This window comes from Anser cygnoides, chromosome 1 (assembly GCF_040182565.1).
Source record: "Anser cygnoides isolate HZ-2024a breed goose chromosome 1, Taihu_goose_T2T_genome, whole genome shotgun sequence".
NCBI classification, from domain to species: Eukaryota; Metazoa; Chordata; class Aves; order Anseriformes; family Anatidae; genus Anser; species Anser cygnoides.
Window position 1 is genome coordinate 26,668,379 of NC_089873.1, and position 23,271 is coordinate 26,691,649.

The 23,271-nt window shown below is 51.3% G+C and overlaps 2 protein-coding genes and 1 long non-coding RNA gene across 6 annotated transcripts in view; 1 reads left to right on the forward strand and 2 right to left on the reverse strand.

Annotated features, from left to right (window-relative positions):
• LOC136789864 (POTE ankyrin domain family member B-like) overlaps positions 1-3,633 on the reverse strand; it is a 12,466-nt gene extending 8,833 nt beyond the window's left edge. The window contains exons 1-2 of one of the 3 annotated variants that reach the window (XM_066991091.1): positions 1,329-3,631; positions 127-241 (exon numbers count right to left, since the gene is read on the reverse strand). In XM_066991091.1, coding sequence (XP_066847192.1) covers positions 127-241; positions 1,329-1,537 — 324 coding nt within the window. In that variant the 5' untranslated portion in view covers positions 1,538-3,631. Of the gene's footprint in view, positions 1-126; positions 242-1,328 lie in introns of all 3 variants that reach the window. The other 2 variants (XM_066991098.1, XM_066991081.1) reach the window with 2 other exon arrangements.
• A 1,908-nt stretch (positions 3,634-5,541) lies between these two features.
• LOC125181760 (uncharacterized) lies at positions 5,542-21,283 on the forward strand. 2 transcript variants are annotated; one of them, XR_010828974.1, is made up of 2 exons: positions 5,542-6,277; positions 20,835-21,283. It is a non-coding gene; the product is annotated as an uncharacterized lncRNA (long non-coding RNA). The 2 variants fall into 2 exon arrangements; XR_010828975.1 differs by lacking the exon at positions 5,542-6,277 and adding an exon at positions 19,854-19,991.
• Positions 10,935-20,060, reverse strand: LOC136789875 (putative POTE ankyrin domain family member M). The gene is made up of 14 exons (XM_066991157.1): positions 19,181-20,060; positions 17,979-18,093; positions 17,563-17,736; positions 17,368-17,474; positions 16,767-16,889; positions 16,134-16,282; positions 15,921-15,982; positions 14,880-15,032; positions 14,200-14,372; positions 13,905-13,998; positions 13,209-13,286; positions 12,843-12,952; positions 12,265-12,406; positions 10,935-11,342 (listed from the first exon to the last, which is right to left on the reverse strand). Exons 1-14 carry the CDS (start codon positions 19,387-19,389, stop codon positions 10,998-11,000), a joined length of 2,034 nt encoding a protein of 677 aa, XP_066847258.1. The 5' UTR covers positions 19,390-20,060; the 3' UTR covers positions 10,935-10,997.
• Positions 21,284-23,271: the final 1,988 nt, after the last annotated feature.

The window sequence follows — 23,271 nt, forward strand, 5'->3', positions numbered from 1 at the left end:
TATTACGTGCCGATTACAACTTTCATGTTTCTCTACAGGTCGGTGTGAAGAATGCGGCAAGACACTTGTCATTGGAAGCACAATTGATAAAGCCCCACTTAGAGCAGAGTAACGTGTTCCACATACCATCATGAGTGGCGATCTGCCAGTGTTGTCACAAAGGTTCAGCAGGCACTTCTCTTGCACCAGGAATCGAACAACGTCTGCATGGCCGTTCGCACAAGCAAGGTGCAGCGGTGTCCTAAAACCAAAATAAATTAGCTTTCCACAGGCAGGCAATGCCCCAAATCACTTCTGGCTGTGGAACACGCGCAGGGCCACAAGTCTCCACTTGCCAATGCCAAGCAGAACGTAAGCTTTGGAGGCTGTGGAACTCCATGAAGAGTGCGAAGTCAGTGTAAGTCTCCAAGTTTTTCCACAATCACTCGAGCGGCAGAAGGGCGGTGAATGCCCTGACGCTGATCACCCACAGGACAGGAGAGAACTGCTAATGCCCGAGCGGCTGCTAAACAACCCCACAGGGAGAGGACAGGGCAGTGGCGGTCGGCAGCACACCCTTCAAGCAGCGCTCGAGCCGCCCCAGCAATTCCAAGCAAAGCTGGATTGTTCCCCTCTGCCAGCTGAGAGGGAAAAGCCCTCTCAGTGATCAGCTCTTGAAGGGAATGACGACACGGGCTCCAAGATAGTCGAGAAATGGAGACCCTTTATTGTCCCAATGCCAGATCTTACATAGTTTTTCTGAGCCCCTCCACGCGCTGCACGTGGCTGGCAAACATAGTTACAGACTTCTGGTTGGTGCATTCCTTTTGATCACGCGTAGCCCTCTATAGGCCCGTCCAAGCCTAACAACTCCTCCTTAGTGGTTCCCACTTTCTCTTACTCTAGCCTGGTTACCACTCTATGCCTCTGAGTAACCTTCTTCTTAACCCGTCGCGCACTGCTGTATCAATCAGATCCAGTTTGTCACTGAACGGGTCACACCCATAAGCTCTGACCCAGGGTTCCAGAGGAGGCGGTGCCCTTGCTGCCGTGCTCCTGACTCTGCCCTGGGCTTCAGCCGTCTCTCTGCACGGGGCTGAAGGCTTTGCCAAGGGCTGGTAGGAGCATGTGCTCCCGACTATGTCCAGTGCCAGTGACTTCAGGGCGAGAGGCTGCCTGGCCGGACAACGCCCAGCCTCAGCCCTCCATCGCCTCAGCTCTTGCTGACACCTGCTGCAGAAGGAGGGTTGGTGCCAGAGCCGCGTACGCAGCGGCACCAGGCTGAAGCTCGCACGCCACGGGAGAGCGATCCCACCCCAAGCCTTTAAGCGCACCCCCCAGCCCCTCACCGCTTTGCCTGGTCTCGACGGTTTTTGCCTCGTTTCTTCAGCCACCAGTGCCGCCTCAGCCGGGCCAGGTCGCCACGGGCGGCCGCGCGGTGCAGCCCGTGCAGGCCCTCCTCTGGCAGCTGGTGGGCATCGCTGTCTCTGGACAGGGAAGTGCTGCTGGGCATCGGATGCTCCTGGCCCCGGTGGAGGAGCCCCAGGAGCCTCTGCATGCTGCAGCAAGGATGTGGGCACAAGCCCACCTGGGGCCACCAGAGCCCTGCGGGCCCTGCTTGGGTCCGACACGGACAGGCGCAGGGGCAGGGGAGCCGAGCCCCGAGCAGCGGCTGTGGCCTGGTGCTCCCAGGCAGGGCAGGGACGCACCGAGGCTCCCAGCCAGGGCAGCGCTGTTGCTCCCACAGCAGAGGCAACAGCACTGAGCACTCCTGCTGGCAGGGGTGCACATACACTGCGTCTCAGCGATGGTGGCACATTGTGTCACAATGGGCATCACCAGGGGCGTCACAAGTGTCCTCTTAAGTTGGAGGGCCACACCCCCCCACAGTCCAGCAGTGACTGCGGCACTTTCTGGCTCCTGCCTTAAGAGCTCTTTGTGCCTCAGTTGACGTTCTTCCGCAGCGTGGATGGGGATCTCGGGCCATGCGATGGGGCAGGGCTCCTCAGGAGGCATCGAGAACGTGCCTGGCTGGCAGGGGCACTGCATTACTTCCCTGTGGCCATGGTTGAGCTGGCACCTGCCCCAGTTGTACTGGGTCTGTCTGGGATGGAGTTAACATTCCCTGCGGCAGCCCATATAGTGTTGTTCTCTGCACTGGTACAGAATCATAGAATCATAGAATCATTAAGGCTGGAAGAGACCTTCAAGATCACTGGTCCAACCATCACCCTACTACCAATGTCACTCACTAACCCACGTCCCTAAGCGCCAGGTCCAACCTTGCCTTGAACACCTCCAGGGACGGTGACGCCACCACCTCCCTGGGCAACCAGCTCCAATGTCTGACTGCTCTTTCTGAGAAGAAATGTCTCCTCATTTATAACCTTATCCTCCCCTGGTGCAACTTGAGGCCATTCCCTCCAATCCTGTCACTAGTTACCTGAGAGAAGAGGTGGACCCCCAGCTCCCCACACCTTCCTTTCAGGTAGTTGTAGACAGCAATAAGGTCTCCCCTGAGGTCTCTCCAGCTTTATAGCCCTTTTCTGGACACGTTCCAGGGCCTTGATGTCCTTCTTGCACTGAGGAGCCCAAAGCTGAACACAGTACTCAAGGTGCAGCCTCACCAGAGCAGAGTACAGGGGAAAAATCACCTCCCTGGTGCTGCTGGCTACACTTTTCCTGATACAAGCCAGGATGCCGTTGGCCTTCTTGGACACCTGGGCACACTGCTGGCTCACGTTCAGGCGAGCATCGACCAACACCCCCAGATCCTTTTCCTCTGCACAGCTCTTGAGCCACTCTCCCCCAAGCCTGTAGCAAGAGTCTTTTTGTAGCAAGAGTCACTGATGAGCAAGAGTCATTTGCAGGTTCCCTTTAGATGTTCTGTGTGTAGCCTGTGGTATTTCCTTCACTAACTTCTGAAATGCTTGTAGTTGGAGGTGAAAACGTGTTCCTTCCTTAAGCATTCCCCTCTTATTGTGCGTTTCCCTATTTTCACAGCTGAACATTATTACTGATCAGATGAAGGTGGAGCAGACGAAGTCCCAGTCCAGAAAACAAGCCACAGTTCTACCAAGATGGCAGTAGACTGCGAGCACTTGCCTTCTGCCCCGTAATTCGGGCAGTTTCCAGGCAGTGAGCAAGAGCAGTCATTGGCCCCGCCATGCCGGCATGAATGCGGCGGTTCTGTGCAGATAACAGCCTGCCTTTAATTCCAAGTTCTGTCACCCTCCTTGGTATTTAATAAACCATGTCATGTAGTGCAGGTCTTTGTCTTCTTCTCCCTTCCGGGCTTTGCTTCTCCCCTCGGGGCTTTGCTTCTCCCCTCCCCTACTCATTTGACCGTTCCCTCTAATTCCCGCCGCTGGCAGGGGCACAGCATTACTTCCGCATGGCTGTGGTTGATCTGGCAGCTGTCCTAGCTCACCCCCACACTCTCCCGGGCACAGGGCAGCACTGTACCCACATCCAGGGACAGGTCCCCCCTGACGTCCAGCTCCTGCGGGGCCATTCTTCACTTGTGCTGCCACAGTGCTGTCGCTGGGTTGGTGACAGCGGCTGAAGGTGTCCCCGTGCTCCAGACCGTCTGGGTGCAGAGGGCCCTCCCCGAATTTGCCAGAGGAATGGCAGAAGATCTCTTCCTATAGGAGTATTGGGTTTACATAGCAAGGTTTTATCTGCAGGGCACTGCAGGGGTAGCCTCTGTTAGAAGAGTCCAGAAGATGCCCATGTTAGATAAGGGCCAGATTCCGCTGGCTCCAAAGGGACCTGATGCTGGCCAGAGATGAGCCAAAAATTGCTGTTTGTGCATCTGTGAAAGCATATTTAAGAAAGGGAAGACAAACAAACAAACAAAACTGTGGAACAACATCAGCTGGGAGAGGGAGGAGTGAGAACCAGCCCTGCAGACACCAAGCTCAGTGCAGAAGGAGGGCAGGAGGTGCTGCAGGTGCCAGAGCTGAAGTTCCCCTGCGGCCTGTGGAGAGAGGCCCCCGATGGAGCAGGCTGTTCCCCTGCAGCCCATGGGTCCCACACGGAGCAGATCTCCACGCTGCAGCCTGTGGAGGAGCCCCCGGTGGAGCAGGTGGATGTGGCCTGGAGGAGGCTGCGGCCCATGGAGAGCCCCCGCAGGAGCAGGCCCCGGGCCGGAGCTGCAGCCCGTGGAGAGGAGCCCACGCAGGAGCAGGGGTTCTGGGGGGAGCTGCCGCCCGTGTGGGACTCGTGCTGGAGCAGTTTGCTCCTGACGGACGGACCCCATGGTACGGAGCCATGTGGGAGCAGTTCTTGAAGAGTTGCTGCCTGTGGGCAGCAGTCCTGCTCAGTTCTGGAAGGATGGCATCTCATGGGAGGGACCCCACGTGGAGCTGGGGCAGAGAGTGACCGTGAAGGAGCGGTGGAGACAAAGCATCAGGGACTTGGTTCATGGAAGAAGACTATAACTCAACACAAATAAGTTATAAAGTAGGTATGTGGTTTATCTTGGCGCCGGTCACATGCGGGATAGCCCCCAAAGGCACGTGCACCTTAACGCGGCAACTTGCTTTGGTTATATGCAGTAAAAAGTTACATATGCATGAAGTTTCCCAATACGCTTATGCGTATGCCTAACCTATCCCCGCTTTGTATTAAAATTAGCTCCAAGAAGTCATTTCCATAAACCCCTCCCATCTGCACCTGCGCAGTGCCTTCTGGTGGTGGTCGTCGGGGGGTCGTGGGGATGAAGTCCGATAACTCCTCTTCATCACCACTAGTTGACCCCGTGCCTTTGTACAGACTCAGCTGCCCCTTGGCTCTTGTCCAAACCACAAGGTCGGTCTCAGCTGGTTTTTGAGACAGGTTCCCCATTTTTGTCAGGAAACATCTTCTGTGAGGGGCCCCAAGACTCCTTGTTTCGATTAATTTGCACAGCAGTAAGCAAAGACACGCAGCATTATCTATTTTAAAGCGATTAAGCAAGCCCCCTTTCTTTCATTCCTGGCTTTAATAATTACAATTGTTTTATTTAGAAATCATTAATACGATCAAGCAAGCCCCCGATCTTCTATCCCTGGCTTCAGTCCCCCCTTTCTAGAAGATTAGTAAATTCTTTTACTCGCAGCAAAGATTCCCAACTTGGTACTGATCACTTAATGCCATACCATGGACGTGCAACAAAGAAGTCAGCATGGCTATGCGGTATAACATTCTCCAGTTCCAGAGTAGTATAATTACATACAATACAAGACTCATACCAACTAAGGTCAATATGACTATGATCGGGTGACACAATGTATTGAGAATGCCATTTGCCGTTGGTGACCACCCGAAGATTGTGTCTCACCAGTGATGACCAGCACCTTGTTTATATTGTATTGTTAGACTTGATCAACTGGTGGGATACCACTGGTGCCAAATATAAAAATCACACCCGACAATTCTAACAAAGTTACAAATACAAAAGTTAGAATGATTTTTGCTAGGGAGAGTAATATTCTCCTTATCTACTCCTGCAAAAGCACAAGCAGTTCTTAAACACACACAGCCTTGACCAATATATAAGCACAGTCTTTTGACTAGTATTTGGATGAATTTCAAAGTGGAAAACACCTTGCTCAGTGTCAAGACATACGTCCTGAGCGTCAAGTGTGTTGCTTTCACAGATAAATCCTTTAATCATTAATCATGAACATGATTAAGCAAGCCCCCATTCTTCTATCCCTGGCTTCAGACTGACCGCAGCCCCCATTCCCCCGTGCCGCTCAGGGGGAGGAGGTGGAAGAGGGTGGGTGGGACGAAGTTGGCTTTGGTTTCTTTCCTTTGTTTCTCACTTCTCTGGCTTGTTAGTAAGTAACAGCCAATAGATTTTACTAATTTCCATACTCTGAGTTTGTTTTGCCCTTCACAATAGCTGTTGAGTGAACTCCCTGTTCTTGTCTCAACCCTTGAGCCCTTTTCATCGTATTTTCTCCCCCTTTTCCCTTTGAGGAGTGGGAGTGAGTGAGCGGTTGTGATGGAGCTCAGCTGCCCACCTGAGTAAAACCACCACAGAGGTGTGTCCCACAGTCACTCCATAGGCAAACAAGGGGTCTTGCAAAGTAACTCCTTCACAGGGAATGAGAACTTCCCCCTGCCCCCTTCTTTTGCTCCCTCCGTAGAGGTTTGCAGTCCAAGGCAGTCGCGTGCTGTTGCGGAGAGTGGATCGCGGCGGGCAGGCGATTTTCCGCATCGAGGCCGCTGGAGGCAGTCAAGGGAGCCGCAAGGACCCAGCAAGTTGACTCCACGCCTCAAGACTTCCTCCAACAAGAAGGAAAGAAGGGTAATGGTTGTAGGCGACTCCCTTCTGAAGGGAACAGAGGGCCCCATATGTCAGCTCGACCCTACCCGTAGGGAAGTCTGCAGCCTACCTGGGGCTCGGGTCAAGGACATTACCAGGAAACTTCCTGACCTCGTTAGCCCCCCTCCGATTATTACCCATTAGTGAGAATTCAGGGTGGCAGTGATGAAATTGCTGAGAGAAGCCTGGAGACTATCAAAAGGGACTCCAGGGGATTGGGGCAATTGCTGGATGGAGTGGGTGCGCAGGTGGTGTTTTCCTCTGCCTTCAGCCCTCCCTGAATTTGCCAGATGAGTGGCAGAAGATCTCTTTATATGGGAGAGCCCGGGTCTCAGAGGTTGCTGGTTTGAAGCCTACAAATCATTTCCCCTGCATTCAGAAATCTGGCCGCAGCATTAAAGCTCTCTGCCAGCCTCATGGACAGTGTGGTTGAGGTCCCCCGCTTGTCGTGGGCTATCCCTTTTGCAAGGGAATCATTTCCAGCCACAAGAGGCAAATGACACCTCTGTCTTTGTGTATTCTCCCTTTTTCCATCCCAAGCCCTTGTCCCTAGTTCACCCAGGAGTTTCCCTTGGTACTGTGTAACTCACAGGACACATCTGCAAGAGGGTTGGTCTGCTTCCCACAACGGAAATAATACATTTGATGTTCACAGGATGCTCCTGGTCAGTAAGAGAGACGAGCAGAAGGAATCAGAGGGAACAGTCACATGGGCATGGGAGAGGAGAAGCAAAGTCCGTAAGGGAGAAGGGAACAGACAAAGACCCACACTACGTGACATGGTTTATTAAATGCCAAGGCGGGCGACAGAACTTGGAATTAAAGGCAGGCTGTTATCTGCACAGAACTGCTGCGTTCTTGCCAGCGTGGTGGGGGCAATGGCTGCTTTTGCTCACGGCCTGGAAACTGCCCAAATTAGGGGGCAGAAGGCAAGTGTTGGCAGTCATCTTCCATCTTGGTAGAACTATGGCTTGTTTTCTGGACTGGGACTTTGTCTGCTCCACCTTCATCTGATCAGTAATGATATCCAGCTGTGAAAACAGGGAAACACACAATAAGAAGAAAATGCACAAGGCAGGAACACCTTTTCACCTCCAATTACCAGTATTCCAGAAGTTAGTGAAGGAAATACCACAGGCTACACACAGAACGTTGTGAGGGAACCTGCAAATGACTCTTGCTCATCAGTGTTAGACTTAGTCCTCTGCAGCCCTCTTCATCCTCAAGTGTCCCTACTCTCTAAGCATTCAAACTGGGCATTCTTTGGAACACTACTCCTAAAATACAGCTTCCGCATTCACCTTGAAAACGTTGAAAAGGATCTGCCTTTGAAAAGGCAAACATCTTCTTGCTGCAACCAGGCCCTAACGCAGCCTTCAGTGCGACATGTCTTTGTCTGGTGCCTGTTCTCCTATTACCATTTGTACGGTTATTTTGTCTATTCTCCCTTTCTTTCCCTTCACTCTTTCCCTTACGGCTTTGCAGAAGAAGAAGGGCACTCTGTATTTTGCACACCCCCCAATGACCAGAGGTCTTCAGCCCGCCCCCATACAGTTGTGTACTCTTCTGATGCTTAGCAGTTGTTTTAGCATAAAGAAGGTGTGTTTTGGAACCACAAAGGGATTCTAACTTGAGGCTCAGAAGCGTAAGCTTGCTCACAGATATGCTTTAAGAGGGGTTGAGAATAACATTTATGAATGCTGACCTGAGCCACGCAGGCTTCAGTGGTGCTTCTGGTGGAGCTGAGCTTTGACTTCAGCTAGTCTCTGACGAGTTCTGAAAAATTCAGAGAGATTGAATCAGCAGATTCAGAGATTCTGCTCTCTAGAAGGCCCATATTATTCAAGCATTCATGTTTGCAGACAGGACAATAGGACAGGCAATTTCGCTTCTCTGCCTTATATCGCAGAGAACGTTACAATGAGGAACACATTATCAGAGTGGCCAGAAGACCACATGTTAAGACAATGCCAACTTCAAAAATGCTTTTGTAATGCCACGACCAGTGATGGTACTGCGGGAACACTGAAGCATTATGAAGGCAGTTCTAAAAAAGAGGAAGGTTTGCAGAGGAGTCTTTTATCAATATGCCTTGTTAGGCATATTTACTGACATAATGCTGACCAGACAAAAAAAAGGGATGTTAGGAAGAAAATGTACAGGGAAAAAGCAGCATCTTGCTCTCACTCCAAAAAACGTCCAGACATACCTTTTGAGGTCCTTTTGTAGGCATCTTCTGAGGTTTACTTCCTCCAGATAGTAGTACCTGTAATTTTCCAGTCTTTCCTGCATGGACTCATATGGAAAAGTATGATCTTGTGGTGTCTTTTCCCTAACATCCTCCTCTTCAGAGTCAGCATCTCTGCTTCTGTGCTTTGGGCTCTTTCCCAGCGAAGTGCAAGGAGGGGATCTTGTCAGTTCTTGCACGTCTGGAGAGGCTGCCTGTGTCTGAAGCAGATAATGAAATTTCCATCACCACAAAGAAGAAGAGAACCATCCCCCCATCAGTCACACATACCCAGTTTCAAGGGCCCAGCCTCACTAAGGGGAGGCCACTTGCCTCCTCACTACCACCAGCAGTGAAGGCAGAAGCCGGAAACTCCCACAGGTCAACCATTCATTTTAGTCTGGAGGACACCAGTTCTCAGCACTCTGTTCTTACTTCAGAGTCAGTGCTAAGACACTTCTGTCTCTGTAAGACAGTCCTCTGCTTGTAAGCCTTTTCCAAAGGCTCCATACACAATTCACAGGGACTTCTGTGCCTGTGGAGAACAACGCCTCACAGAAAGAATGAGGGGCAAGACCCCAAATACAAACATCACCTGCGACTTCTGGTCCGAGCACTTGTTCCTTGTCAGGCTCTTTCTTATCTCTGTCTCATGCTGTTGCTTTTGCCTGTGACCCACCTTGTAAGTCTTCAGAAGAGCTTTGATGCATGCCACCTCTTCTTGCAGCTGGCCATTGCTCTTCTCCATTTTTTCCTGAGACCCACGCAGAGCAGACAGCTCTTCTTGCAGGTCGCAATTTTGTGCTTCTAGCTGCCTGCATTTTCCAGACTCCATCTCCAGCTGCTGCGAAAGTTCATTGAGCTGTGGAGAGCAATGCATAAAGGGGTAGGGCGTCAAGATGGTCTTTGTCACCTTCTGACTCGGTATTAAAAGCAAAGTAAAGGCAGGCTCGTCTTTTAAGAGAAGAACAGCTTTAAGATCTTTGCTGACAGGATTCCCCAAGTTTCCATCCTTCCTCGGTTCTTTTGCTAGGGACGCTCTTGCCCAAAATGCTCCTCTGCTCATGGGACATCAAACACACCTCTACCCAGACACCAGAAAGAATGCCTATTGTGTGTGGGGGGAAGCGCTGCAGTGCAGAACGGAGTAGGCACGAGCAACAAACACTCTTCCTGCCCTTACTCTGAAAGCTTTGGAAACAGTGCCTCAGGAGGCCACTTTGACAGAACTGCTGGAGGAACGCATTTTCTCCCTAGGTCAAAGCTGATGTTTGGTTGCAAGGATACGGAGGATATAGCAGATGTCCCATTAAGTCCCAAAGGCCAGCTGCGATGCTGTCTTACTCTTCTCCCCCAGAAATACACCTTTTCTATACCTTCTAAAAATACACTCGGGAGGTTCCTGCCTTTTATAAATAGATAGAAAACGAACAAACAAAAATCCCTCAAAACAAACACAAACAAAAAATAAAAACAAACAAAAACCCGGAAACTTAATCTTCATTTTACACTGCCTAAACACAATGCCATTCCCTGTCATTTAAGAGAACTCTTCTAATGGCAGTGAAGCCACGAGAATGCTACGAGCCTTTGGACTAAGAATGAGCCACCACAAGGGCACTTGACTCCTTCTACAATACCTTCTAAAGCACACGTGTGCCTTAGCAGCACCTCTCAGTAACCAGGGGAAATCTAGATCAAGGGTTCCATGCACCTGAACAAGACACCCACGGCAGCTCAAAAGCACTTCTTGGACCTCTACTTCAGGGTGCCCATGGCTAGGGAAAGACGGGTTGAGACAGCTGCTGGTGAGCGGTAAGTTACAAAAGCATCACTGGCTCAACTCCTAAGACAGGGCTCTCGAAGTGATCTTGGGCAAAGCCAACTTCAGACAGGTGGAGTTCCACCTGCCAGACCCGGAAAATGCTGTGGACCTGTGCCATGGCCTGTGAAGCCACTGAGCCCGCCATCCTTGCTGTGACTCTCAGCTCGTCCTTCCTCCACAGAGCAGCCTGCCCTCAGTGTGCCCTTGCAGATACTGCTCTGCACGTTCATTTTGACCCACAATGACAACTGCTCTGCGTTCACCTGCTATGTATGACAACAGAAGGAGCATCAAGGAGAGAACAGACAACTCACAATACAAGAAGGACCATAGAAAAGAACAACAGAGGTATGGACATGAATAGACAAAAAAAGAAATCACAAAAGCGTGCAGAATCCAGAGCTCACCTTTACCTTTCGCATAGCCAGTTTCAAGGGCCCAGCCTCACTAAGGGGAGGCCACTTGCCTCCTCACTACCACCAGCAGTGAAGGCAGAAGCCGGAAACTCCCACAGGTCAACCATTCATTTTAGTCTGGAGGACACCAGTTCTCAGCACTCTGTTCTTACTTCAGAGTTAGTGCTAAGACACTTCTGTCTCTGTAAGACAGTCCTCTGCTTGTAAGCCTTTTCCAAAGGCTCCATACACAATTCACAGGGACTTCTGTGCCTGTGGAGAACAACGCCTCACAGAAAGAATGAGGGGCAAGACCCCAAATACAAACATCACCTGCGACTTCTGGTCCGAGCACTTGTTCCTTGTCAGGCTCTTTCTTATCTCTGTCTCATGCTGTTGCTTTTGCCTGTGACCCACCTTGTAAGTCTTCAGAAGAGCTTTGATGCATGCCACCTCTTCTTGCAGCTGGCCATTGCTCTTCTCCATTTTTTCCTGAGACCCACGCAGAGCAGACAGCTCTTCTTGCAGGTCACAATTTTGTGCTTCTAGCTGCCTGCATTTTCCAGACTCCATCTCCAGCTGCTGCGAAAGTTCATTGAGCTGTGGAGAGCAATGCATAAAGGAGTAGGGCGTCAAGATGGTCTTTGTCACCTTCTGACTCGGTATTAAAAGCAAAGTAAAGGCAGGCTCGTCTTTTAAGAGAAGAACAGCTTTAAGATCTTTGCTGACAGGATTCCCCAAGTTTCCATCCTTCCTCGGTTCTTTTGCTAGGGACGCTCTTGCCCAAAATGCTCCTCTGCTCATGGGACATCAAACACACCTCTACCCAGACACCAGAAAGAATGCCTATTGTGTGTGGGGGGAAGCGCTGCAGTGCAGAACGGAGTAGGCACGAGCAACAAATACTCTTCCTGCCCTTACTCTGAAAGCTTTGGAAACAGTGCCTCAGGAGGCCACTTTGACAGAACTGCTGGAGGAACGCATTTTCTCTCTAGGTCAAAGCTGATGTTTGGTTGCAAGGATACGGAGGATATAGCAGATGTCGCATTAAGTCCCAAAGGCCAGCTGCGATGCTGTCTTACTCTTCTCCCCCAGAAATACACCTTTTCTATACCTTCTAAAAATACACTCGGGAGGTTCCTGCCTTTTATAAATAGATAGAAAACGAACAAACAAAAATCCCTCAAAACAAACACAAACGAATAATAAAAACAAACAAAAACCCGGAAACTTAATCTTCATTTTACACTGCCTAAACACAATGCCATTCCCTGTCATTTAAGAGAACTCTTCTAATGGCAGTGAAGCCACGAGAATGCTACGAGCCTTTGGACTAAGAATGAGCCACCACAAGGGCACTTGACTCCTTCTACAATACCTGCTATGTATGACAACAGAAGGAGCATGAAGGAGAGAACAGACGTCTCACAATACAAGAAGGAGCATAGAAAAGAACAACAGAGGTGTGAACATTAACAGACAAAAAAAGAAACCACAAAATCCTGCAGAATCTGGAGCTCACCTTTGCTGTTAATTTATCAGCTTCACTGGCCCCTTCAGAGCAGCTGCTCGTCATGTCTCTTGCAGTATTAATCATGAGCTTTCTTTCTCTGGCCTCAGATTCTCTTAGTTTCTGCAGAGCTCCGTTCAGAAGCCTCCTTAACCTGTGCAGCAAATTAGTCAAGAAAACATTGAGGTAGGAGGTGAAGGAACTACCAGCCTGTTTCACATTCTCAGACATAAACAGCATAGAGAAGCCTTGCTTCTTCTTTAACACGCTTGACAGACCAGGAGTTACTGAGAAAAAACAGCATTCCAGTGCCGCAGATCACTTGGAGGGTCCACCTTGCACCTGAACGGAGGAATAAATGGAGAAGGGACTTCCTGCCCTCCCAGGAGAATTGCAGGGCAACCTGCACTTGAAGTTCTTTTGGCAGCTCTGTAAAACCATAGGCACGTGTACAGAAGAGCCTTGTAAGACCTAGCGTGAGGCTTGAATTTGCTCACAGACAGTTACCCTCACCTATTTTTACATTCAGCCTCCATGAAGCTTGATTTCTACTCTATGGGATCTCTCTTTAAAGTGCTAACAAGCCATACCTGAGACATTCTCTCCGCAGTTCGCTGTTGCTTTTCATTTCCTGCTCGAGGCGCACTTCGACTGGGCATTTCAACTCGACCAGCTTCTCTTCTGTTCTCTGACACTGATGCTTTCAAAACAGAAACGATACATGGTAGAACCAGCACAGGGACAGCATCTACATGTGGTATGTGCAGATAGCCTAGGCAGAACTCGGTAGCAGTACTGGGGAAGCAGGAGTAGCAGGGCTTCCCCTTCCCTTGAACGTGCCCTGCCATAAAAGCAGGAGGGTTTCCCATGGCTCCCCTGGTCTTTTCACCCACTACCTGCCCAGCAGGTATTCAAAGACTAAAATAGTCATTCACAGAAAGCATTCCCATACATACCTGCTGGTGTGGATGCCCGTCTGCGGTTGTCTGTGCTGACTGAAAGGCAGTTACCAAGTCCTCCGGGTGATTACGAGCCTACAGAAGCACAAAAAGAAGCGAAAAGTCATGCTGCGTGCAACTTTCCTGCCTCACACCTCTCTGCCGCTCTTCCCCTCCTGCCAGTCTCAGTAGAGTACAGGGCTCATGTTCACCTCCCTCCTCCCCAGGCAGACAAGAAGAATCATTTGCTTCACAGAGGCCACAGATAAAAGCCCCTCCTTTACGCCAAGAGGAACTGCTTTATTAGCGACAGCGCGGCATGTCAGGTCGGGGCTGTGCAGCATTGTGCAAACTTGACTACCACCTCTCACGCAGGAGGTATATCTCAAGTGCAGCCTGCGATCTTCAATATCACCACTGGTCTAAAGCAGAAAATACCTAGACCAGTGCATTCCAGTGAACCCTTATTTTTTCTAGTGCTAAGAACTTCCTGGTGCTGTAGGACTTGCCGTAGTATCATGGGAAAACTCTCAAAACCAGAAAGCTGGGGAACAGACCGGCAGGATTTTCAGAGCAGCTTACAGTCAGCACAGCTGGTCAAGAACTCAGCTCCCCTAAGCTTGGCAGAAAAATCTCATCTTACTTTGTCCCCACAGAACTACTTAGCTAGGCGCAGGAGCTCACAGGGAAGAGGGAAGTTTATCACTGACTTACTGAGGCAGAGGCTTGCTGGTGTCTCTGAAGGGCTTCAATCAGTCTGCTTTGTTGCTGGATTGTGGCTTCCAATCTGTCACTTCCAGCTTTGAGTCTGAAAGAGAAATACAGGCCTTATTGGGGAACTCCACAAGAGCACACAGTTGGAAAGAACAGTGTGCAAGAACATAAGCTAAAGCAAAGGCTTCTTTCCAAATCCTGTATTAACTTTCTGTGATGTGACGAGGCAATTCCCCTGCGTTCACAGAGTCCCAGAAAGCAGCGTCTCGCCCCTCTGTCTTACTACCCTGCCTACCCTTGCATGCGTTCTTCCAGCTTTTGGAGAGCTCCAGTTCCAAAGGATGGCTCCAGAAAGCCTTGCACTTTCTGGGAAGAAGCTGCTGCTTCTCTCTTCTTATCCTCCAGTACAGTCTCCAGGTATTTTACCCAGACCTCAGACTCAATACACGCTTGTTCCGATGCCTCCACCTGCAAAACCAAAGGAAGAATCAATCCATGGTGGTCAGCCTAGTCTTTAGGGAGGGAAATTGACTGCTTCCACTCTCAAACCCCCATGCATGTTACTTCACTGCATTTTGTACTAACCCCTCTCCTATAGCTCTGTAGATTTTCTACAGAATTTCCTGAACGCTGGCACAAAACTCAGCCTGCTTTGTCTGCGACTCTGGCACAGACACTGCCAATGCTGGTCCCAACACAGAGACATGAAAAAAAATTTACAACCGTTGTCAGAGCACACCCAAGTGGTGCCGCACCCTCTGTGTCTCAGAGCACACCCAAGTTTTGAGAAAGCGCAAACTGCTCTGGTCAAACCTACCCCCTGGAAGGTGCCTCCTAACGCACTGCTTTGTCCCTCCAGCTTGTGAAAAGCTCCCCAAAGGGCCCGTTGTGTTGGTCACCAGCAGAGAGGGGGAAGAAGGGAAGAGAAAGGACAACCACCCTTGGATTTATCCCTATAGTGCTGCCTTTCCATACCTTAGCTTTAACCATCTCCAATTCCTCTTGCAAGCGCTCTACGTCTTTCTCAGTGTCACTGAGCTGGCTCTCAGTAGCTTCAGGTGGGGCTTCTGACACGGACAGACTTTCAGGAGCACCAGGAAGCTCAAGCTGCAGCTGTCTGTCTTGATCCTAAAGAAATGGGGTTCCGTGAGCATGACAAAGTCAGTGAGAACATGGGAATATGAGCTGTGCTTTTACTCATTAGGTTCTACAACTAGGTCAGTCTTCTGACTGAAACAAAGGATTGGAAGTGCACCACCACCAGGCACAGCTGGGGACCTCTCTCCATCTTTCTTAGCCTCAACTATCAGCAGCTCTTTGTGAGGGTTTCTGTTTCTTAAAACAGAGGGAAGGCTTAACGTTTTTTCTCTTCTTGGAACATAGCCTGAGAGACTGGGCAGGGGCTTTCTACCTACGCAAAAAGGCGGGCAGTGGAGAATGGAATCTGCAGAACTATTGTTGCCTCCAATGGCATTTCAGCAGTTGTAAAGCAGAAGCCAGACTTCGTTCTGCCAGAGCTTAAGCATGGCCTGGAATCTCCCTGCTGCTTCTGAGAACATGCTCGCGGCCAAGGAATGCACGCTGAAAGCAGAGCTGCAAGCCCTCAATGCTATTCTCTGGTATCTCTTCGTTGTTGGCGTTAAGAATTGCCACATAAAGGTTACCGGAGCACTGGTGAAGTATGGTGAAAAGCAACAGTCCACTCCCGGCCAGCCCCTTTGAGAAGCTCAGAAGATTTTAAGCAGCAGGAATAATCTTTGCTGCTTCATTATGTAGAACATGCTTTCCCTAGACTGGAACTCTAACTGAAAGGCCAGCTGCAGCGAGACCCAGTTCTCCCAGCAGTTTCACCAGCCCAGCGCAAACTGAACAGCTGGGCTGGAGCACAAGTAGTTCAAGGGCCCCAGTCACAAACAAGTGGCAGAGGCAGCAACAGAGGTAAGCGAGCCCAGAGGTAAACTTGCCCCAAAGTAAGCGAGCCAAATGGGAGCCCAGTGGGTCCTTCACAGAAAGTACCTTGCGATCCCAGGGCAATTCAGCCTCTTCCTCCTGCTCTGCTCCTACAGCTGGCAGGGCACCTACAAGGGATGGACGAAGCGAGACAGTGTGAGCATTCCTGGCACTCTGCTTTTCCCTGCCAGTCAAGCCCTGCCCCCAAATACGGGAAGCGGTCTGACATCAGGCCACATTAGTTGTCCTCATCAGCTCTTCCACACTTCAGGATCCTACCTTCTCCATCCAAAGCAAGTGTGGCCAGTGCAAAGCGCTCAGTCCTCGGAGAGCAGAATCTGCTGGGGACTGCTGTGTCTTGTGCAGCGCCAGCAGAAGCTTCTCCCGTCTTTTCACAGCGTGCATGTTCTACCAGTTTCTTGCAAAGGCTACACGCAGATAGAGAGAACATACAGGCAGTCAGATCCAAAACATCCTTGCCTAGTATCCTTGCTCTTGCCTAGGACAGCAACTGACTTGGAACCAGTTCAGAACTGTCTGTGTGCGGTGTCAGTCTCCCCATGATGGTGGACCTGCTACACCACCAGGGATCTCTTTGAGGGTTTATCTAAAGGGACACTGGTAAGATCCCCACTGAAAGAAAAGGTGCCTCTTTCCTGGTCAGTGGAGCGGAACTGGGCTTAGCAACACAAGCGGGATTTCTAAGAAAGCCTTGTGGGTGGAAGTTCTCCTCTACTTCCAAATCCTCTCTTGACTTGGGAAGGTGATTTATGAGAAGACATCACCGAGCCCAGCTTCAAGAAAGGTCTGAAGATATCGTTAAGCCTTTGTGCATCTATCACAAAGGGTGACAAATCAGCACGGACACTCTGACAACTCAGCCGCTCTAACAGTGACGTACAAAACACTCACTCAGAATGTCCCGACCGGAGAGCATAATCCACAGCCGTATCGCAAGCAATGTTGGCACCGTAGGAAAGAAGTAGCTCTATTACATCCGTTTCCCCAGCAGAAGCGGCAAGCGTAAGAGCAGTCCTAAAGCATCCAAAAGGTGGTATGAAACATAGCAGCATTTGCAGGCTCTGTGTTGTTGTTATTCTAATCCCTGTTTCCTCCCCAAACAATTCCCTCCCCGATTCCTACAAGCACAGGGAAAGCAAAGCCACACACAGGGGAGTGCTGGAGGACTGAGGCTGGAAGGCACCTCCAGACAGCTCCTGGCCAGCCGCCTCCCCAGAGCAGACTCAGCCACGAGGCCAGAGCACGTTGCTCAAGGCTTCTTCCACTCTGCTCTTCAAAGCCTCATAGGATGGAGGCTGCTCAAACCCCTGGTGCCACCTGCTCCCCTGATTAACCTTCCTCATGCTGAGAGGGTTTCTCCTAAGCAGCTGTGGGAAGGCCTCTTGTTTCACTTGATGCCCATTGTCTCTTGGACAACACTGACTCTCCTTCTCCTGTTCATTCCAGTGTCAATGCTAAGGAGAGCCACATGCACTTTGGAGCAATGCCTCACCTTCCAAAGAAATTTCGAGCACACACATTCGCTCCTTTTTGAAGAAGAAACTTTACCATCTCTTTATGATGGCTGGAGATGGCAAGAAGAAGCGGGGTATTTCTCTCCTGAAAGGATAAAGAATCCCCGTCAGAACAACCCAGACGAATTAAGTGCCTTTCCCAAAGAGCAGTGCTGCCCAGATTCAAAACTTACACAGTCCTTTGCTTCAAGGTGTGCACCATGCTCAACTAACATCTCTGCTACAGACGTGTTAGGAGCTGCGGCAGCCAGGTGAAGGGCAGACTTGCCTCTGTAACCTTCCAGGTTTGGGTCGGCACGGTGCTCTAGCAGAATCGCCACGCATTCTTCATGCTGGCTCTCCACTGCCTGCAAACAACACAAAGAAAAGGAAGGACTTGTGCCGTGTTTCACTCTGTCACAGCTACAGCAGCTTCCCAGTGCTGGAAGATAAGAGCGTCTTCCGAGATGAGCTAGTGTATGCCTATTACGTGCCGATTACAACTTTCATGTTTCTCTACAGGTCGGTGTGAAGAATGCGGCAAGACACTTGTCATTGGAAGCACAATTGATAAAGCCCCACTTAGAGCAGAGTAACGTGTTCCACATACCATCATGAGTGGCGATCTGCCAGTGTTGTCACAAAGGTTCAGCAGGCACTTCTCTTGCACCAGGAATCGAACAACGTCTGCATGGCCGTTCGCACAAGCAAGGTGCAGCGGTGTCCTAAAACCAAAATAAATTAGCTTTCCACAGGCAGGCAATGCCCCAAATCACTTCTGGCTGTGGAACACGCGCAGGGCCACAAGTCTCCACTTGCCAATGCCAAGCAGAACGTAAGCTTTGGAGGCTGTGGAACTCCATGAAGAGTGCGAAGTCAGTGTAAGTCTCCAAGTTTTTCCACAATCACTCGAGCGGCAGAAGGGCGGTGAATGCCCTGACGCTGATCACCCACAGGACAGGAGAGAACTGCTAATGCCCGAGCGGCTGCTAAACAACCCCACAGGGAGAGGACAGGGCAGTGGCAGTCGGCAGCACACCCTTCAAGCAGCGCTCGAGCCGCCCCAGCAATTCCAAGCAAAGCTGGATTGTTCCCCTCTGCCAGCTGAGAGGGAAAAGCCCTCTCAGTGACCAGCTCTTGAAGGGAATGACGACACGGGCTCCAAGATAGTCGAGAAATGGAGACCCTTTATTGTCCCAATGCCAGATCTTACATAGTTTTTCTGAGCCCCTCCACGCGCTGCACGTGGCTGGCAAACATAGTTACAGACTTCTGGTTGGTGCATTCCTTTTGATCACGCGTAGCCCTCTATAGGCCCGTCCGAGCCTAACAACTCCTCCTTAGTGGTTCCCACTTTCTCTTACTCTAGCCTGGTTACCACTCTATGCCTCTGAGTAACCTTCTTCTTAACCCGTCGCGCACTGCTGTATCAATCAGATCCAGTTTGTCACTGAACGGGTCACACCCATAAGCTCTGACCCAGGGTTCCAGAGGAGGCGGTGCCCTTGCTGCCGTGCTCCTGACTCTGCCCTGGGCTTCAGCCGTCTCTCTGCACGGGGCTGAAGGCTTTGCCAAGGGCTGGTAGGAGCATGTGCTCCCGACTATGTCCAGTGCCAGTGACTTCAGGGCGAGAGGCTGCCTGGCCGGACAACGCCCAGCCTCAGCCCTCCATCGCCTCAGCTCTTGCTGACACCTGCTGCAGAAGGAGGGTTGGTGCCAGAGCCGCGTACGCAGCGGCACCAGGCTGAAGCTCGCACGCCACGGGAGAGCGATCCCACCCCAAGCCTTTAAGCGCACCCCCCAGCCCCTCACCGCTTTGCCTGGTCTCGACGGTTTTTGCCTCGTTTCTTCAGCCACCAGTGCCGCCTCAGCCGGGCCAGGTCGCCACGGGCGGCCGCGCGGTGCAGCCCGTGCAGGCCCTCCTCTGGCAGCTGGTGGGCATCGCTGTCTCTGGACAGGGAAGTGCTGCTGGGCATCGGATGCTCCTGGCCCCGGTGGAGGAGCCCCAGGAGCCTCTGCATGCTGCAGCAAGGATGTGGGCACAAGCCCACCTGGGGCCACCAGAGCCCTGCGGGCCCTGCTTGGGTCCGACACGGACAGGCGCAGGGGCAGGGGAGCCGAGCCCCGAGCAGCGGCTGTGGCCTGGTGCTCCCAGGCAGGGCAGGGACGCACCGAGGCTCCCAGCCAGGGCAGCGCTGTTGCTCCCACAGCAGAGGCAACAGCACTGAGCACTCCTGCTGGCAGGGGTGCACATACACTGCGTCTCAGCGATGGTGGCACATTGTGTCACAATGGGCATCACCAGGGGCGTCACAAGTGTCCTCTTAAGTTGGAGGGCCACACCCCCCCACAGTCCAGCAGTGACTGCGGCACTTTCTGGCTCCTGCCTTAAGAGCTCTTTGTGCCTCAGTTGACGTTCTTCCGCAGCGTGGATGGGGATCTCGGGCCATGCGATGGGGCAGGGCTCCTCAGGAGGCATCGAGAACGTGCCTGGCTGGCAGGGGCACTGCATTACTTCCCTGTGGCCATGGTTGAGCTGGCACCTGCCCCAGTTGTACTGGGTCTGTCTGGGATGGAGTTAACATTCCCTGCGGCAGCCCATATAGTGTTGTTCTCTGCACTGGTACAGAATCATAGAATCATAGAATCATTAAGGCTGGAAGAGACCTTCAAGATCACTGGTCCAACCATCACCCTACTACCAATATCACTCACTAACCCACGTCCCTAAGCGCCAGGTCCAACCTTTCTTTGAACACTTCCAGGGACGGTGACGCCACCACCTCCCTGGGCAACCAGCTCCAATGTCTGACTGCTCTTTCTGAGAAGAAATGTCTCCTCATTTATAACCTTATCCTCCCCTGGTGCAACTTGAGGCCATTCCCTCCAATCCTGTCACTAGTTACCTGAGAGAAGAGGTGGACCCCCAGCTCCCCACACCTTCCTTTCAGGTAGTTGTAGACAGCAATAAGGTCTCCCCTGAGGTCTCTCCAGCTTTATAGCCCTTTTCTGGACACGTTCCAGGGCCTTGATGTCCTTCTTGCACTGAGGAGCCCAAAGCTGAACACAGTACTCAAGGTGCAGCCTCACCAGAGCAGAGTACAGGGGAAAAATCACCTCCCTGGTGCTGCTGGCTACACTTTTCCTGATACAAGCCAGGATGCCGTTGGCCTTCTTGGACACCTGGGCACACTGCTGGCTCACGTTCAGGCGAGCATCGACCAACACCCCCAGATCCTTTTCCTCTGCACAGCTCTTGAGCCACTCTCCCCCAAGCCTGTAGCAAGAGTCTTTTTGTAGCAAGAGTCACTGATGAGCAAGAGTCATTTGCAGGTTCCCTTTAGATGTTCTGTGTGTAGCCTGTGGTATTTCCTTCACTAACTTCTGAAATGCTTGTAGTTGGAGGTGAAAACGTGTTCCTTCCTTAAGCATTCCCCTCTTATTGTGCGTTTCCCTATTTTCACAGCTGAACATTATTACTGATCAGATGAAGGTGGAGCAGACGAAGTCCCAGTCCAGAAAACAAGCCATAGTTCTACCAAGATGGCAGTAGACTGCGAGCACTTGCCTTCTGCCCTGTAATTCGGGCAGTTTCCAGGCAGTGAGCAAGAGCAGTCATTGGCCCCGCCATGCCGGCATGAATGCGGCGGTTCTGTGCAGATAACAGCCTGCCTTTAATTCCAAGTTCTGTCACCCTCCTTGGTATTTAATAAACCATGTCATGTAGTGCAGGTCTTTGTCTTCTTCTCCCTTCGGGGCTTTGCTTCTCCCCTCCCCTACTCATTTGACCGTTCCCTCTAATTCCCGCCGCTGGCAGGGGCACAGCATTACTTCCGCATGGCTGTGGTTGATCTGGCAGCTGTCCTAGCTCACCCCCACACTCTCCCGGGCACAGGGCAGCACCGTACCCACATCCAGGGACAGGTCCCCCCTGACGTCCAGCTCCTGCGGGGCCATTCTTCACTTGTGCTGCCACAGTGCTGTCGCTGGGTTGGTGACAGCGGCTGAAGGTGTCCCCGTGCTCCAGACCGTCTGGGTGCAGAGGGCCCTCCCCGAATTTGCCAGAGGAATGGCAGAAGATCTCTTCCTATAGGAGTATTGGGTTTACATAGCAAGGTTTTATCTGCAGGGCGCTGCAGGGGTAGCCTCTGTGAGAAGAGTCCAGAAGATGCCCATGTTAGATAAGGGCCAGATTCCGTTGGCTCCAAAGGGACCTGATGCTGGCCAGAGATGAGCCAAAAATTGCTGTTTGTGCATCTGTGAAAGCATATTTAAGAAAGGGAAGACAAACAAACAAAACTGTGGAACAACAGCAGCTGGGAGAGTAAGAAGAAAAGGTTAAAAAGTTCTACTCTGATGAATACAACTTACTTCATCCCGACGGCCACCCGGACGACCACCAGAGAGTAATACGCAAGCGCAGAAGGACTGATAAGATAATTAGCATACAAAGCGGGTCTAGGTGGAGCTAGGAAATGAATATGCATAGATCTGTTGTGAAACTTAATGAATATGTAATATTTTAGGAGATAAAAAAGAACTGAGTGAACAAATCGGACGAAGTTAGATTTGGGCAGGCATGCCCTTAACTTCCGGCGGCTAATAAAAGCACCTTCACATAATCACTTTGTGGATTATGTGTCTTTATGAAAGCTAACGTGCAGACACCAAGATCAGTGCAGAAGGAGGGCAGGAGGTGCTGCAGGTGCCAGAGCTGAAGTTCCCCTGTGGCCTATGGAGAGGCCCCTGGTGGAGCACGCTGTTCCCCTGCAGCCCATGGGTCCCACACGGAGCAGATCTCCACGCTGCAGCCCGTGGAGGAGCCCCCGGTGGAGCAGGTGGATGTGGCCTGGAGGAGGCTGCGGCCCATGGAGAGCCCCCGCAGGAGCAGGCCCCGGGCCGGAGCTGCAGCCCGTGGAGAGGAGCCCACGCAGGAGCAGGGGGTCTGGGGGGAGCTGCCGCCCGTGGGGGACCCGTGCTGGAGCAGTTTGCTCCTGGGGGATGGACCCCGTGGTACGGAGCCATGTGGGAGCAGTTCTTGAAGAGTTGCTGCCTGTGGGCAGCAGTCCTGCTCAGTTCTGGAAGGATGGCATCTCATGGGAGGGACCCCACGTGGAGCTGGGGCAGAGAGTGACCGTGAAGGAGCGGTGGAGACAAAGCATCAGGGACTTGGTTCATGGAAGAAGACTATAACTCAACACAAATAAGTTATAAAGTAGGTATGTGGTTTATCTTGGCGCCGGTCACATGCGGGATAGCCCCCAAAGGCACGCGCACCTTAACGCGGCAACTTGCTTTGGTTATATGCAGTAAAAAGTTACATATGCATGAAGTTTCCCAATACGCTTATGCGTATGCCTAACTTATCCCCGCTTTGTATTAAAATTAGCTCCAAGAAGTCATTTCCATAAACTCCTCCCATCTGCGCCTGCGCAGTGCCTTCTGGTGGTGGTCGTCGGGGGGTCGTGGGAATGAAGTCCGATAACTCCTCTTCATCACCACTAGTTGACCCCGTGCCTTTGTACAGACTCAGCTGCCCCTTGGCTCTTGTCCAAACCACAAGGTCGGTCTCAGCTGGTTTTTGAGACAGGTTCCCCATTTTTGTCAGGAAACATCTTCTGTGAGGGGCCCCAAGACTCCTTGTTTCGATTAATTTGCACAGCAGTAAGCAAAGACACGCAGCAATATCTATTTTAAAGCGATTAAGCAAGCCCCCTTTCTTTCATTCCTGGCTTTAATAATTACAATTGTTTTATTTAGAAATCATTAATACGATCAAGCAAGCCCCCGATCTTCTATCCCTGGCTTCAGTCCCCCCTTTCTAGAAGATTAGTAAATTCTTTTACTCGCAGCAAAGATTCCCAACTTGGTACTGATCACTTAATGCCATACCATGGACGTGC

What these genes read in the sequence shown, in the direction of transcription:
- LOC136789875 (XM_066991157.1), bottom strand. Translation starts at nt 19,389, where the DNA reads ATGCAGAGGCTCCTGGGGCTCCTCCACCGGGGCCAGGAGCATCCGATG. An exon ending in GCAGATCGCCACTCATGATG is followed by an intron (nt 17,737 to 17,978) that starts GTATGTGGAACA and finishes TGTTGTTTGCAG; the next exon opens with GCAGTGGAGAGCCAGCATGA. An exon ending in CTCCGGTCGGGACATTCTGA is followed by an intron (nt 16,283 to 16,766) that starts GTGAGTGTTTTG and finishes ATCTGCGTGTAG; the next exon opens with CCTTTGCAAGAAACTGGTAG.